The sequence below is a fragment of the Myodes glareolus genome, chromosome X (genome assembly GCF_982192425.1).
Source record: "Myodes glareolus chromosome X, mMyoGla1.1, whole genome shotgun sequence".
In the NCBI taxonomy this organism is placed as follows: Eukaryota; Metazoa; Chordata; class Mammalia; order Rodentia; family Cricetidae; genus Myodes; species Myodes glareolus.
The window spans coordinates 98085783-98103134 of NC_142053.1; the positions used below are offsets into that span (position 1 = coordinate 98085783).

General features: G+C 39.9%; 1 protein-coding gene across 10 annotated transcripts in view; it reads right to left on the reverse strand.

Moving 5' to 3' along the window:
- The window catches only part of Dmd (dystrophin), a 2257783-nt gene that overhangs the window by 72140 nt on the left and 2168291 nt on the right, over nucleotides 1-17352 (reverse strand). For all 10 annotated transcript variants that reach the window (XM_085684598.2, XM_085684595.2, XM_087902601.1 and 7 more), the window contains one exon: nucleotides 16814-16971. In XM_085684598.2, the coding sequence (XP_085540724.2) occupies nucleotides 16814-16971 (158 nt within the window). The remainder of the gene's footprint in view (nucleotides 1-16813; nucleotides 16972-17352) is intronic.

Sequence of the window (17352 nt, forward strand, 5' to 3'; positions counted from 1 at the left end):
AGTATTGGAAGGTACTCTGCACACTATCAGAGGAGAGGGCAACACCCCCCCCCCACACCCTTAGATTGACAAGGACAACCTGCAGCTCGGAGGTGTGAGTGGAATTGTGGCACAAAGCCTGTGGGATTAATGAGGCACTATCTGGTTGAATTTAAGGCCCAGGCAATGAAGTGAAGCCCATGCCTAAAACTTCCTGAGTGACCAAGAACCTGAGACTAGAAGGGCCATGTACCTATGGGAAAACCAAACACTACTGTTTTACTAAAGGGATATAGCAATAAAATGACCCTTAATGGCATCCTGCTGTACCCATAGATCTTGTTCAGCCATTATCAGAGAAGCTCCATCCTGCGGCAGATAAGAACAAATAGATACCCACAATTGGAGGATATACTCAGAGTGAGAGACCTTAGGACAAAATAAGATATCTCCATCAAATTTCTCCCCTCAGGGCTCAGGTAACTTTAGAGAGAAAGTGGGCATACTGTAAGAGTCAATAGAGATAGAAGACACCAAAGAAACAGGGTCTTGTAACCACAACACAACTGGCACACATGAACTCACAGAGACTGGGGCATCATGCACGGGGCCTGCAAACATCTAAGCCAGATGGGGTCCCAGCTCAGAGAGTGTAAGTGGACACAAGCCCCCACCTCTAACCAAATGTATCTTCAATTGTCAACTGCATGCAAAGGAAAAATCAGTTTTCTCCAATGAAGTCTCGCTGGGTACACAAACCGTGCTTAAGGGTAGGCCCCATGTCCAGCAATGGACAATATGAAACAAGGTAATAGTATTTTTGCATATTTTTGTCTCATAATGCTTTGTTTGGGCATTCTTTATCTTACTGCTCTTTTGCTTGTATAATAATGGTTTCTGATTCTGTGTCTTTATTGTTTTTTTTTTCCTCAGTCTATGTGTGTATGTGCTTCTCTTTGTTTTATATTATTGTTTTTCTAATTGCCTGTTTGTTTTCTGAAGAGAGATAGATGGTGGAGTTTGGCGGGTTGGGAGGATCAGGAAAAGATGAAGGAAGGGAACTATGATCAGAATATATTTCGTGAAAAAAAAATATTTTCCACTAAAAAAGCCAGTTGCTGGCCACTCCGTTTTCTTTAAGGGTTTGACTTCTTATAGGTGAACCATGATCCAGTGGATGGCCCCACATTCAAGGACAACACAAAATGAACCTGGCAGGTTATTTTTCTTTAAGAGACTGGATGTGGCTATACACGCCTTTGATTCCAAAAACTGGGAGGCAGAGGGCAATCTGTTCTACACAATTAGTTCAAAGTCAGCTAAAGCTACAAAAAAAAAAGGCACAGTAAGTTGGGAGCTGGTAGAGAGATGACAGATGGATCTAGGAAGTAGGGGAAAGGGTAAATATGATCAAAATACATTGTGTGAAACTCTCAATGAATTAATAAAAATATTAAATTAGAAAACAAAACAGTGTCTAATTCTAGGGGCTACCACTAACCCAGAACTTAGAGGAGACTTGACATAAAGGTACAACAATAATTTTGGGGTTTGAAAGACCAAAGAACTACTTAAGGGAAATGGGATTATTTAGCCATGAAAACACAGGGAGAAAGGGAAAGAACAAGCAAGAAAGAGTGGCTGAAAGGCGATGTAATAACAGTTTTCAATTATGTGAATGGCTCTTGCATAGGGGCTTGTGACCAGCTGTTGTATGCCTCCACTGGGGAAAGAACAAGAAGAAACAGGCTTAAGCAGCATGAAGAATTTAGGCTGTAACTCACACGGAAGAATTTCCTGGTGCTGAAAGTTGTTAAAGCATTAGTGTGAATTACCAAGGGAAGCAGTAGACTGTGCGCTTTCAGAATACTAGAGATTCTGTGGTGCTTAAAGGTTGGAAATTTCAACTTTCTTCCCAGCTCTTAAGATACAAGAGCCATCATTTTGCCTCTTTTAGAACTGCTCGCCAGTGCCAACTGACAGCACTGAAGATAAGATATGGGGGTTCACAGTCTTATTCTGTTTCCATCTTTCATTTTTATAACAAAACTACTCTGTATCCCCATGGTATATTTTCTCTGCTTTTGTCTAGCAACAAAGAAGAAGGAATTAAAAATCAGGCAAGCTTCTATAAAGATCTAAGAGAACTGGAGTTAAATCCAAACTGAAATTGCATCTTGATCATTCTAAGGAAATACACACACACACACACACACACACACACACACACACACACAGAGAGAGAGAGAGAGAGAGAGAGAGAGACAGAGACAGAGACAGAGAGACAGAGACAGAGAGACAGAGACAGAGAGAGAGACAGAGATGCATGGCTGGGTACTAAATTGATGAGGCATTCTAAATAAAAAGACATGAAGGCTCTTATGGATTCCCTATGTACATAAAACTCCAGGCATTCTGTTTTGTCCATATCAAGGATGACTTTAGATTCAACCTTAAATGCTGCTTTTGAGTAAACTATGTGAAAGGCAATCTACGCCCTGGGTTTTCTTTGATGGATGGTGTTATTTTGTTTTTACTTTTGTTTTTGGCAATACCCCATTTTCCCTCATCCATTGCATATGCATAAAAAAGGTGCCCTGGTTCCTTCCACTGTGATAAGCAGGGTTTGGAAGTATCTTGATTTTCCTTATCTCTTTGTCCTCATCTATCAGAACTGTCCAGGGCAGAATGGCGGAATTTGAGAATACAGCTTGGTTGGTAAAGGGCTTATGTAGTGTGCAGAAAGCCTTGGTTCTGTCCGAAGCATCATATAAAATTATGTGCAGTGGTACACATCTGCATTCAGGAGGTGGAGGAAGGATGAGCGATCAGAAGGCAAGGTCATTCTTAGCTACATGCTGAGTTTCAGGAGGCCAACCTAGAATACGTGAGACCCCATATAATCTTCAAATGAAAGAAAGAAAGAAAGAAAGAAAGAAAGAAAGAAAGAAAGAAAGAAAGAAAGAAAGAAAGAAAAGGAAAAGGAAAAGAATAGATTTTAAGCATGAAAGCTAGGAGAAATGATTGGTTGTCTTTCCTGTTATTTTGTCACAGCATATTGGAGGGTGACTTTATGCAAATGTCACTTTTTATACAAGTAAATGAAAAGGCAATTAGGAAAAAAAATCCTGATATCTAGAGTTTCTAACCAAAGTGTTGAACTACCAATATAAGAGATGTAAGAATATTAAATGGCAAGTTTGGAGGTGATGACTTGCTGAATTATCAAAGGACAGACTGGTTGCCAGCAGATCCCACTGACTACTCGCTTTTCTCTTGGGATAACAGCATCATTTTACAGTTAAAGAACAAATGCAATGGGGAGATTTCTCAGCAAGCTACAACACACACACACACACACACACACACACACACACACATATATATATATATATATATATAAATCTTATTTGTAAGGGAAGACAACTAGCATATCTACTCTGAGGCTTATGGAAACCATGACAAAACTTAACAAATCTAAACAATCCATATAGAGGACACAGTCTATATGAGTTTGTATCTAGTTCCTCTCGCAGTAACAAGGCTAGCAAATGGGAATCAAGACTTGAATATCCATCCATTAGCTTCTTTTTCCTAAATTGACAGTTATTCAAAGGCAGGACATTTGCTTCAGAGCCTTCTCTAAAAATTTGTAGATTTAATTGCTGGTAAGAATTAATTTTCAATGTGGTCACATTTTAAAATGGAAGACTTGTAAGAGTAGAATGAATTTAGAATGAAACCAACAACAGAAAAAAAATGGTCTCTTTAACCCAAAGCACAAAATACTTACACTACAAAGGTAATCTATGCAGGAGAGAACAAAATATGTCCATTCTCAAACTGCCCAAAATTTCCTTTTAAATAGGTTAGCATAAATGTCAGCTGGGCACAAACCTTAGTCCCAGCCTTTGAGAGGTGGAGGCAAGAGAACCCACAGTTCGCAGTTCAAGGTCATCTTTGGCTATAGAGTGAGCCAGTCTGGGTTACATGAAACCGATACTTAAAACACCAAACAACCAAATGTCTCTCTGCCAGACTATCTGTGATAGTAACTCACACCAAAGGCTATCTGTAGATTTTGTAGATTTCTTTAGATTGACTTAACTTAAAACATTAAGAAGATATAAAATTCAAACGGGGAGTTTTAGACAACTCTTCCCAGGTGAGTAAGGCAGATTGTTTTGGTTACTCCATGAGAGTGGGAAGAGACTCTACCAGCATCCAGTAGACAGAAACCAGGATCCTAAAACATCCCATGATACACAAGCCAGCCTCCTACACAAAGAATTATAATAATTATGGCCTTAAGCATCATAGGCACCAAGGTTGATAGCCATGATTCACTTGTCAGAACTAAGAAGCCAATATGGTTCATCAGTAATAAGAGAACAGCAAACTTCCCTGGGAGCCCTACAGGGGAGCTAGCTGGAAGGCAACTATCTCCTGTAAGACCGAAATTAGGGACCTGGGATGGGTCTGTTCAGCTCCTGCCTGCAAGAGAAATGCTGTATTCGCTCACATACTGTGTAGAGAGAGAATAAAAAAGACTGACAAGTAAAACGCTTCAGAACACGAGCTTGCAAGGATGCCTGCTAAAACTGTAGCCCCTGACTTGACAGCAAGTTGTTTCTCAAACAGGAACTCTATATTTGGGGTAGGAAAAGCAGCAGAAATTAATTTAGTCATGGCAAATAAATATCCAAGGTCAGATAAGATGGATGGGCTGATACAGTTGTGTGCATACATGAACAGAGGTCAGAAGAATGACAAGAACTAAACATACACATACTGAATGCATATATGTGGATAGAATTCTTATTAAGAGGAAAGGATACATTTAGAGAAAACACTGTAGACCAACTATGTATTTTTTAAAGTCTGTTCTTCCTGACTATTCTATTTGCTATTTTCACTAGGAAGATGTTCTATTCATAAATCCCGATAATCATTTCAATATCTCTGCCACTGCGAACAGGCAGCAACATGAACAGCCAACAACTAAACTTTTGTGGTCCGGATTTTATGAAATATAACTGAACAGTCTATAGACAAGAATTTCAAACTACAGACTGGCTAAGTCAGGGTCAGACAGGATAGGACAAGCAGTTCATGACTGTTCTCTGAGCAACCTCTAAATCTACCAAGGGCATCCAGTGGAATATTCTACATAAGAGAGAAGTCGACACCAGCACTGAACATAAAAGGCAGAACAAGCACATTTGGAAAGAATATAAATGACTCTCCTTCCAAACTATCCCAACTGTTAGGAAATATTGAATGAGTGATAAAGAACACCCCTATAAAACTACACAAAACCTGCACGCGGCAAATAAAACACGAAGAAAATGACAGTTTCATCCTCCTTAGACACAGATACTTGGGTTTTGCCTTTGAGTTGCTGAGAAAATTACTAGTGTAGGGACCCAAGGGATCATCTATTTCACCTCCTACACAATGTTTTCCCATGTTTTCCTCTTAGTGTGTGCTACTTCTGTTCAGGGAACAGGCTGTTTTCATGTACAAGGCCATAGTCTATGTGCCCATAACTTCCTTACAAGAGTTATTACCTGGAAGATCAGGTAAGAATTTGCTGATAATGGTCAAGCTTTGAAATCAGGACAGTAATCTAGTTTTCTTTCTGCCTTTGTAACAGCATAGAATCAAACAAACGTGGGGACAAGTACCCTTAAGATAATCTGTTTTAACTTTATGTGACAGATAAGAAAAGGCCCAAAGAGGCTAAAGAAATAGCTCAAGATTTTCTATTATTTTTAATACTAAGTGGATGCTTAAAGTGGTACTAAAGGGAGGGCGAAAGTAATGCTCTATGGGAGCGTGAAGACTGATTTCCAAAATTCTTTAGAATCCTTTGATTCCTCAATTTGAAAGTCCTAGGCTGTGATAGCTCTGAAAGCCGTTTTAAAGGAGATGCAGAAGTCCTTTAATTAGATATTGAATCATCGGCTCATCTATTGAAAGGCATATTGATAATAATTTGGCATGCAAGTGAGTTCCCCCAAACACTATGATGAATACATAGCTACATATTTTCTGATCTCTTTCTTACTCATTTCTGGCTTTATCAATACATGCTCCTCACACCATTAGATGCCATGGCATATATGAGCTGCACAGACTCATAGGTATGGACTCAACATATACACTGAAGCAGAAAATGGGTGGTGGAGAGGGTGGAGCAGAAATACCCGTGACCTTTTTAGTCCTCATTAACACACAATTTCAGTTACGTGGTTGGTCTTTACCAACTTATTCTTTCTAGAAAAGAGTCTGTTAACATGGAAATATTTATATCCCCACATGGAGAAAGAATTGATTGTTGCATTGCCATTTTACATAATGCTATAGCAAAAAATAATATCCAAAAGTAGTTCAGATATGAGAAGCACCATTTGTACACTTATGTTAATGCCTAAGGAAATATGGGAGTGGAGAGATGGAATCTCTTCTTTATGTAAGAAAACCAAGCAGTACACTCACAAAGAACGTTAGAATTAGAAAATCATATTATGCCAGCACTAATAGAATAACTGAATTACATAAGGAACATCAAGGGTGTTAAGGATAGCCACAAAGTCTCAAAATATCAAAAAATTGCTCTCGAATAACAAAGTGAAAGGGGGTACTTTGACAATAAAAATACATGCCAATACCAATATGATAAGGTTTACTCATAAGAACAGAGTTAAAATTCATTGCTCCTGATGTGGGAAAGAACACAGCAGCACCATCTCTACAATCTTCAGATAAAAAGAAAAACAAAACAGAAAACCTTAAAGTCGAAACATGATGAAGAAGAGAAATCTGGAACACAACTATTTGTAAGCGAGCTGGTCTGGGAGCTGGAGAGGTAGTTCAGCAGCTAAGAGCACTGGTTGCTCTTCCGGGGATCTAAGTTTGGTTCCCAGTACCCACAAGGTGGCTCACAATCATCTACAACACCAGTTCTGGAGAATATGACCCCTTCTTCTGGCCTCCATGGGTACTGCATACATGTGTTCACAAACATATAAGCATGCAAAATGCTCACACAAATAAAATAAGTAAAATTTTCTTTAAAAAAAAAAACTGGTCCATATCAATTCAAAACTGCCAATCTTATGAAAAAAAACACATACAATAAAAAGCTGAGGGACCGTGATGGCTAACCTGGGCTATCAACTTGACCATAGCTGGAGCTGACAAAAACCCAAGCAGCTGAGCACACCTGAGGAGGATTTCCTTAATTGGCTCGGTTAAGATGTGAGGTCAGAAGATCCACCCCAAATCTGGGCCACACCTTTTGGTGGTGGTCCACATAAAAGGACATGGAAGAAGGAAGCGTTTGTCTTTTGTCTGCCTGCCCTCACATTAGCTGGTAAGTTCATCTATCCTGGTGCTGAGGTTTTATAAGCATGAAAACCTACATCCGGCCTCATGGAATGAACAACTGGATTCTCCACCTTTCCTTGACAGCCATTGTCGGACTAGACTGACCACAGCCTGTAAACCTCTCTAATAAATCCCATATACAGCAAATATAAGGCAAAAGTCTTGAATGGATCTTGAAAATAAACAGGTAGATATAAGGAACACTCCAGAACAAAAAGAAATTTTCAATGTGGATTTTGATGGATGGATTACTAAACTGATTTAAATTGTCTGCATGACAGTAAGTACTACTACTTAGTATCCAGTGATAAATATGGAAAAATATGAAATTTCTAAGTGCTAGACTCATGCGTTCTTCTTTCCTTGACTTGAAGGGAATGTGAATTATGGAAAACATACGCATAGTCCAATAATGAGGTTTGTGTTATGATGCCTCTTTTCTTTTTAATGGTACTTGATAAGCGTGTTTATGCACATGCATACTTACGTACAGCACACAGAGGACTCTAAGAGCAGTAAATATGTATATAACAAATAACTAGTGATTATACGGCTGCATATGATAAATGGTTGTTCATTATTCCACTACTGACTTGGTGACTGAGATATTTCTAAAATAAAATAATGGCTGAGAACCATCAATTCCCTCAAGTCATTCCTTCATGAAGAAGGGCAAGGTAGGAGGATGGGAGAAAGAATCTTTTTTTAATTATTTATTTATTTTATTTATTATGTATACAATATTCTTTCTGCGTGTATGCCTGAAGGCCAGAAGAGGGCACCAGACCTCATTACAGATGGTTGTGAGCCACCATGTGGTTGCTGGGAATTGAACTCAGGACCTTTGGAAGAGCAGGAAATGCTCTTAACCACTGAGCCATCTCTCCAGCCCCGGGAGAAAGAATCTTTAACACGCATAAGGAGGAAGCTCAAATGGTCTTAACATAAATGACATAAAATAGGAAAATCTCAAGACCTCAGGAACCTCACACAAAACTTTCTCGTCTCTCATCATGGTCCCTAGAACACTCTCTTATGCACTGTCTAGATGTGGTCTTCTGGGATTCTAAGCGTGAATTTCTGGTCATGAAAATGAGTTCTCCCACAGAATTTGTATCTTGTTTGATGCGGAGATGGAAAGGTCAAGACTTGCGTTGAAACAAGAAGGAAAAGCCTTCCCATAACTGCTGTCTTGGGTGAAAATGAAGCCTTTTATTTAAAGTTGTGAAGATAATGAGCAGGCTGGAGGCCAGCAGTCACGGCTCTAAATATTAATCAGGACTCTGCGTCACCCATTAAAGATAAAAATCAGCCCAAACAATAACACGTGGTGATTACCCACTCTTCAGTTCCATGTTCAAGGATACCTCCCCTGACCTCCAGCTCTCCACTCCACCTGACTAATAAACCAATTAACACCCTGGCCTTAGAGAACAATTTGAAGTCTATGCAAATCCTTTCATATACTCAGTGTTTGGAATTTATGATAGAGTGCTTCTACTTAAGAGAAACCTTTACATATGTGGAGAAGTGCGCATCTACCCATGATGCTAGGGAACATACTTCATGAAGTATAGAGCAGGATAATTTATTCAATCATGCAACTTAGAAAGTTAACTCTTCCACTGCTGCCTCCTCTGCTTATTTAAAGGTCAGTTGAGTAAAAAGCAAAATTAGAGAAATTAAATGCAGAGACACAGTTCCCATAGATTGGAAAGGAACATGGTGGCAATAAAGCAGAAGGAATTTTAAAATTGTTCAGTGTCTTGACTGTCATGGGGGCGACACGACTTCATGCATTTGTCTAAACTCGGAATTGAACGTCAAGTAGTAAATGTTACTATGCCAAATAAAATGTAGCCCTGAAAGAAAGGTAAGATAAAAATCTGTTTGTGTGTGTGTGTGTGTGTGTGTGTGTGTGTGACATGTACGCATGTGTGTCCAAGGGCTTTGCATGAGGAAGGCTTTGCCAGAGGAAGACTTCAGGCTCTATCAGTTTTTGAGACAGAGTATTTTTTGCTAACCCTTTGGCTCAATGAACTTGAAGCTCAACTTCTAGCTGGGTAGAAAACCCTAGCAATCCTCAAACCTAAATGAACCCTCAGCTATAGACACATGTAGCCATGCGCTCCTTTCACATGGCTGCTTGACATGCAAACTTAGGCCTCAATGCTTGTACAGCAAGCATTTTTAGCCACCAAATCATTCTCCCAGCCCAGAAATGCTTTTAAATATTATCATAAAATATTATCAAGATGGCGCCTCAGTGGCTCAGCAGGTAAGGGCACTTGCTGTAATGTAAGGCATCCTGAGCACCTGAGTTTCATCCTCACAAAGGACATGATGGAAGGAGAGAACCAGCACATACATGAGCTAGCGTGTGGACACACATGTGTATGTGCATGCATGCACATACTACACACACACACACACACACACACTATATTCACACAAACATACAGACACACAAATAAGTAAATGTTTTTAAATTTTCAAAAGTATTCCCAGGCCACCCAGAGCTATGTAGTGAAATCTTGTGGGTTATTTTGTTTTTTTCTTCGGTTTTTGTTTTTTCGAGACAGGATTTCTCTGTGTAGCTTTAGTGCCTGTCCTGAAACTTGTTCTTTTAGACCAGAGTGGCCTTAAACTCAGAGATTCACCTGCCTCTGCCCCCCGAGTGCTGGGATTTAAGAGCCATGCCACCCCCATCTGGTTGAAATATTTTTTGAAAAAATAAATCCAAATGTAAGTGAAATAAGAAGTGTGGCTGTCTGATAAATAAGTTAAGATAGGCTGAAGACATTGGATAAATATATAAAAATCTTTCAGGAGTAAGGCTATACTCTTTTCCTCTTAAATAATCTTAAAAAAGAACTTTCTGTTAAAAAAATTCAGTGGTTAATATTGGGGAAAAGGAGCGTGGCAAATTTTAAAGTTATTTATTTTTTAGTTTTCATCATTGTGGGGGACACGTTTATTAGCACAAATTAGCACAAACTGTGAACTGACAAAAACAATCCAGAATATTCATGCAATAAAAGCATATTTAAAGCAAGAAATGGGCATTGGTTTTCATCCATGAGGCCTTGGGTGAAGCCACGAGTACCAAGCAAAAGAAGAAAGTAAGCGAAAAACCCAATTCCTGTACCTTCCTTTCCTCCTTCTCATTCTTAGAAAAACTGAGGTGGAGATGCTAAGTTGTGATGAAATGTGCCCTCCACAATAGGTAGGCTACCTCAATGAATATGAGTACGTGGCCCTCAGTCCCACAAAGGCGGTGGAAGAAGAATGTCTGTAGAACCCAAAGGAAGCTTCAGAAAACTAGGACTGTTTGATGTGGTCGAAGGAATGAAAATATAAAATGTGATCAATTGCCTTGGGAACTGATATCTAATCAGGGGAAAGTCTCCTAGCATGCCTTTTGTACATCTGCACAAAAGCAATCTTAGCTTCAAATTGAGTCCAGAGATGCTTAGATATAGGTATGGTGAACTGCTAATCCTGACATGATAGTCCCATGTCACAAGACACTCAAAGCTGTTATAGCTAATGTTCAGCACAGTAGGTGCCCACCACAACTAAATAATTTAACCCTGCTGACTCATTTAATTCCCACAAGCCCGCCAAGATGTCAGAGGCAGAGAGGGTAAGAAATGTGTCTGTACAAATCTGGCCCACAGCAGATTTCCCATCTCAAACTTCATTGTTTACATACTTAATCACCTTGACACTCACAATCCCAAAGATCTTTGCAAGACTTTTAACGTATGAGATACACACACATACTTAGTTTTAACAGTTGAGGCTGTAATTCATTCTCTTCTTTCAATTTGTCCTATATTATAGTAACTACACAAAGATGATTTTCATTTTGTCATAAGAATATAAAAATTCAGAATATAAATGGAACAGCAATTCATTCTTCTTGAATGTATGAATACAGCAGGAGGCAGAAAGCAGATGTAGAGTAAACAGATTTCGACACTCTAGCACTTGTAGTTGAAGCATATTGAATATAAAGTTGGTGTACACAAGTCTATCTAAATAATAAAGTCATTAAAGTGTTTACAGAAGAAAATACTACAAAGCCCATCATAGTGGAGGAAGGAAGTACTTCTCAGTGTAATGCCAAATGCCATTTGCTGATACATGATTCTTTTCTGATGTCACTGAAGAGTTTGGGGGCCTAAAAGCAATATTTGGTTTTATTTAAAAACAGACAAAGTCTTCTGGCATGCAGGCATACATGCAGACAGAACACTGTATATGTAATAAATAAACAGAATCTTTTTAAACACTCAAAAAAAACCCAAAACAGACAGGCCACCAACAAATGAAATTATGGTATTACAAAACCCAGCTATATGTAGGTGACTGCCTGTGGGGATGCGCATGTGAGTGCAGATACCAGGGGAGCCCAGAGAAGAGTGCTGTATCTCCGGGAGCTTGAGATGCAGGCAGTCATGGGCTGTCTAGCGCAGATGCTGGGAACCACACCCAGGTTCTCTGCAAGAGCAGTATGCATTCTTATCCATTGAGTCATGTATCCAGTCCCCAAATTTGAGGATTTATAATGAAGGTGCATGTGTTAAGGGAGGGACTGAACATCATTCCTTCTTCTGAGAAAGGAAAGACGGGGATAACCCAGAGGTTCTTTCAGGCAGACTGGGACTCGTTGCCACTATAAGATAAGACTTTATTATAGCCTGAAAGATCCACTTTCTATTTCAATGGCCTATTGTCTAGGGAATATGAAAGAGGAACACCGTGATCAACATTAGTTCACACTGTATCACAAAACAGTCAAGTTTTGACACTTTCTCATCACTATCAAAATGAGTCAACTTCCCGGTGAATACGGTAGCAGTAGTGTGCTGATATCTTGACTTAGTGTTACTGAAGACGCCATAAACATCTTGAATAAGCTGTTTCAATGTCTACAATCATGGTTTTATTTTTTACAAATTTTCGTGTGTGTTTTTTTTTTGGGGGGGGGGTTGGGGCAGTAACAAGCATCATGGCAAGCATGTGGAAGTCAGAAGACAACTTTGTGGAATCAATTCCCTCCTTCTACCTCCATGTGCGTTGCATTCCCAGCTTTCAACACAAGCTGCCAGGCTTTTGTGCCAGGCTTTTTCCTCACCGGCCCTCCACCTTATCTTTTGAGATTGGGCCTCTCACTGAATCTGCAGCTCGCCAATTCAGCGAAGCCATCTGGCCGGCAAGATCAAGAGAGCTGCCTTTCTCTGTCCCCTTGGCACCAGGATTACTGGCACATGCTGCCACACCTGGATTTTTATACGCATGCAAGGGATCCAAACACGGATCTCCATGCTTGCAAAGTAAATACTTTATCAACGGAACTATCCTCCAAGACTCCTTTAATTTAATTTTTTTTTTGAGACGGTCTTGCTACATACCCCAGGATGGTCTCTAACTCATTATATAGCCTGGGTTAGCCTCAAATTTATAGTGAACCTTCTGTTTCAGTCACCTGCATAATGGCATTATAGGTGTGCCTTACACTTAGTTTTAAATTGACAGCTTTTTTTTAAAACATAGATCTGAGGGGTGACTTTCCGTCCATCTTTGTAAGCTTATAGTGGGGACATATAAAACTGAAGAAACCTTCAGAAGATCATCCAGAGCACAGGGCCCATGAAAATTTACCTCTCTTCCTGCCACAAGGGGACCATGGGCCAGAAGTTTCTAACTGTGTCTGCACAGGAGAAACAAGCTTTCTATGTGGTAACAAGAAACAGAGGAAACAGAAGAACTACTGTTTAAAGTCAACATCCAAAGTGCAGAAAAGAGAGGCAGGCACGTCACTGGCTCCTCATGCTAGCAGAAAGAGCACCCTGTGCGCACAGGCCTGCTGAAGGAGCAAGTCGAGCCGGTTCCCAAGGTCTTAACACTTCCAAGGGCAGAGGGCATTTTCACTGCTGCTATCTTTCCCTACGGCAAACACTGTATTTTCATGGCTATTGCACAATGACAGGCAAGGTGACCACCACAGCACCTGGTTGAAGAAAAGCAATCCAGGGCCAGGACACGGATTCTGAAGTCAACATTCACAATGTGGCCATTCAATCCAATGCGAAATGATTACAAGTTAAGAGGCTTTCCATATCTGAATAGGATAAGCCACATCGGGGTCGATTCTACTATAAACAACGAGTTCATCAATACTTGACCTAACCCTCCCCAACTCTTCTTATCTGTCTCTTTTTCCTATGTAACACCTTTTATTTTATCCAGAACCCAGGACAAATGCGATGAAATATTTTTCTGTTTGCCCTTGAGAGTAGGCTGGAAAAAAGTGTCTGAAAGAACATATTGGGGAAAGAGGTGGGAGGTATAGACGAGAATCCAACCATTCTACCAGCTGACAGAGGTTAAAGGCCCAGAAAAGTTGTTCAAACATAAAACCAAAAACCTCCAAAGCCTGCCTACTGTACTCTCCCCAAAGGACTGCGAGACTTCAATGAGCAAATTCATTTGAATAAGCACAAAATTTTGTAAGTAACAATAGTAATGTCGTTGCTTATAATCATGCTAAATACAAACAATGAGTTATGGCTGTTCAAAAGGTAGCAAAAGCAATGTTTCAAAGCAATGGTTATGGAACTACATTAGGAAACACCTGAGGGCTAAAATAAAGAAGCTGAAATCTTTCTAGCAGAAAATGGAAATCCACTGGAGACCTCTAATGATGGTTGTCATGTGGTAATATTTAAAGTATGTAAAAGGACATTCAGATCAAAGGCAGGCACTGTAGTGTGGTCCTTAGGCTTCCTAGGATAAACATGCAATGATGTGCCCAAGTAATGAGCGGGCTGCGAAACAAGGTAAGGATTGCCATGGAAAGGAATCAAAGGAAGCACTTTAGTCATTGGCTTGCTTCCTTCATTCCTTCTTTCCTTCCTTTTTTCCTTCTTTTCCTTTTTTTCCTTCCTTCCCTCTGCCAGCCTTCCTTGCTTGCTTGCTTTCAAAATTATAAATGCTCAAAGAAGGAAATTCAGAGAAAAAAGCAAGGAGCAAATAAAAAGTCTCTTGTTATCACTGGGAATCTCTTGGTCAATTTCTTCCTCATCTAACAAAAGAGGTTTCTAGGAGCTTGCTGGCTAGCACAGAGGCATTCCATCAATATGCAAGATGGACTGAGTTCAAATGCTGATGCTGAGAAGAGGGTTGCTTTTACAGAGATGGCAAGGAAGCAAGAGAGATAGAGTTCTGGAGAAGGGACAATTAGCAAAAGAAGAGGTGGGACAGACTGGCCTCCTTGCCAGGGAAAGTGGAGATTTAGTTCAACAGCCTCTATCCTGACAGCCAAATTCAAGTAGAGAAGTTACAGTAAGAGGGGTAATAGCTGCCCAGTGTGTCAGTACAGAGAGGTGACGGGAAGCTCTGAGCATAGCTCTCCACAACAGGGGTCATCATACAATAGAGACAGCTGTCAAGGCCTCTATAATCTGATCTTTTAACCTAAGATGCAATATATAGGTACACATATGTATGATGTGGGATTCCTCTCTGTATGCTGAGATTACCATTAATGAATAAAGAAAGCTGGCTTGAACCTATAGCAGGGCAGAACAGAGGTAGGTGGGAAAAACTAAACTGAATGCTGGAAGAAAGAAGGCAGAGTCAAGAGACGGCATGTAGCCATCACCACTGGGACCTTGTCAGTAAGGGACAGCCACGTGACAAACACAGATGAATAGAAATGGGTTAAATTAATATGTAAGAGGTAGCCAGTAATACGCTAGAGTTAATGGGCTAAGCAGTGATTTAATTATTACAGTTTCTGCGTGGTTATTTTGGGGCTGAGCAGCTGGGAACAAACAAGCAGCCTCCAACTACATATGTGAACATGTGTGCATGCACTTCACAACTCAAACTCAAAAAGTAAAAAGTAAGTGGAATTTTACTAGAAGAAAGACAAAGATTAGTGGGAAATTTATACTACTGCATGTTGTTGCATAAGTGAATTTAAAAATCTATATTGTGTTGTTGCTAAAATTCATTATATGAAAGTTATTAACATTGATATCCTAGAATAGATATTATTACTGCAACATGTTCAAAGGTTTCATAATGATAGTATTGTCATGCTTTGGAATGATGAAAAGCTACAATTATGTCCTATAACTATTTTACAACCAACCTGCCACCATTTTGGTAAAATAATTCAAACAATATATCTCACTCTATAGTAAGTGGGTTTATTCTGTGCACATTCAATCATATTGCCAATTAAGTCTTAAATATTCAAACTGCTTTACCAACAAAAGAGTGACAGCATTCTTCCTAGAAAGCTGCCTAGAATTTTCTCCAGTTTATGGGAAAAGGCTTCAATTTTATAAATCTTAGCCATTGTGAATGAGATTAGAATGACTGAGAAACCTCACATAAGAAAAACAGCTTGTAGCATTTAAAACTACATAAGAACACAGTGAATAAAGTGGTCCTGCAAATATCTTATTCCACTAATTCTGGTGGCATTACAACTAGAAAGAGTTGTTGAAGAAAAGCCATCTGTTAATATGAGTCAAAAGGCACAAAAAATATTTCTATTCTTGAATCTGATCAACTGATTCAAAGGAATCCGTTTCAAAGAAAAGAAAATGGACCGTGGAGGCTGGGAAGCATGAAGACTCGACTGAGCTCAGAACTCTAGAGCCTATGGAAGGTGAGGCACCAGAGGATTTATCTGCAGTCTCACTGCTCCTCCAACAAAAGGAAAGGCAGAGAGAGACAGAAGAGTCTCTGAAAGTTTGGGGGCCAGCTAGCCAGGCACAGAGAGTAGCAAAAAACAAGAGACCTTTTCTGAAACAAGATGGAAGGTTAGGATTGATGCTCAAGGTTGTCCTCTGTGCGCACATGCCCACATTCACACCGTGAACACATACATACACACACATGTGTGCACACACACAGGCATGTGCACACACACACACACACACACACACACACACACATACACACAGAGTGGGGGAACAAGGGAGAGAGGCACAGAGAGAGAGAGACTTTTAAAAGAACAGGACTAAACACATGAAGACATTCATTATAACACTACCTGGCAGTACTCCCTACTTTATTTACCAAAAATAGAAACAGCCTACCCGTATGTACGCCATAGCAGAGTACTCAGGCACTGAGAAGGAGGACAGAAGAGGAAGGACAGAGGGGGCAGTAAAAGGCAGGATGGGCCAGAAAGGTAGTGTGCTGAGCATGCAGTAGACACTCGAAGAGTGTAAACCTTAGATATTACTATAGGACTGTAAGGAGGGCTGAGACTGTGTGTGTGTGTGTGTGTGTGTGTGTGTGTGTGTGTGTATACACATGTGTGCATGTGTGGCACAAGGAATGGATTGGTGGTAGAGCACTTGCTCAGTCTCACACACACACAGGTAAAAAGAGAAAAAGATGAGTAACTTACAAATTGGAAGCAGCTCCTGACGCTTGGCTCTATGTTACTGCCCCCAAAGGAGGCAACTTCACCCAGCTGTCTTGGGATTTGAATAGAATCATGCAGAAGAAGACCCAGCCTACGCTGGTCGCAAAAGCCAGTTGAACTTGCCACTTGTTTGAAAAGGTCTATAAAAGAGAAGATAAGAACCATGAAAATCAAAACAGTGGAACAAGTGGACATAAGCAGAACCCAATGGCCAATTAAATGCAAGTACTTAATCTCACGTATAGCCAATATTCCCATAGAGTCACTATTTTGGTTTTTATCTTTATTTTATTTATTTTGTGTGTGTGTGTGTGTGTGTGTGTGTGTGTGTGTGTGTGTGCTCTAATGTAATATAGGCTGACCTTAAACTTGCTATCTAGTTGAAGATAACCTTGAATTTCTTATTCTCCTGACTCTACCTCCTAAGTTATTGTTGATTTCTTATGTCTGTCTTACTATTTCTGTATTTGTTTTGGGGAAGAAAGGGTTTAAGTAGGTAGGCAAGGATGACCTTAAACTTA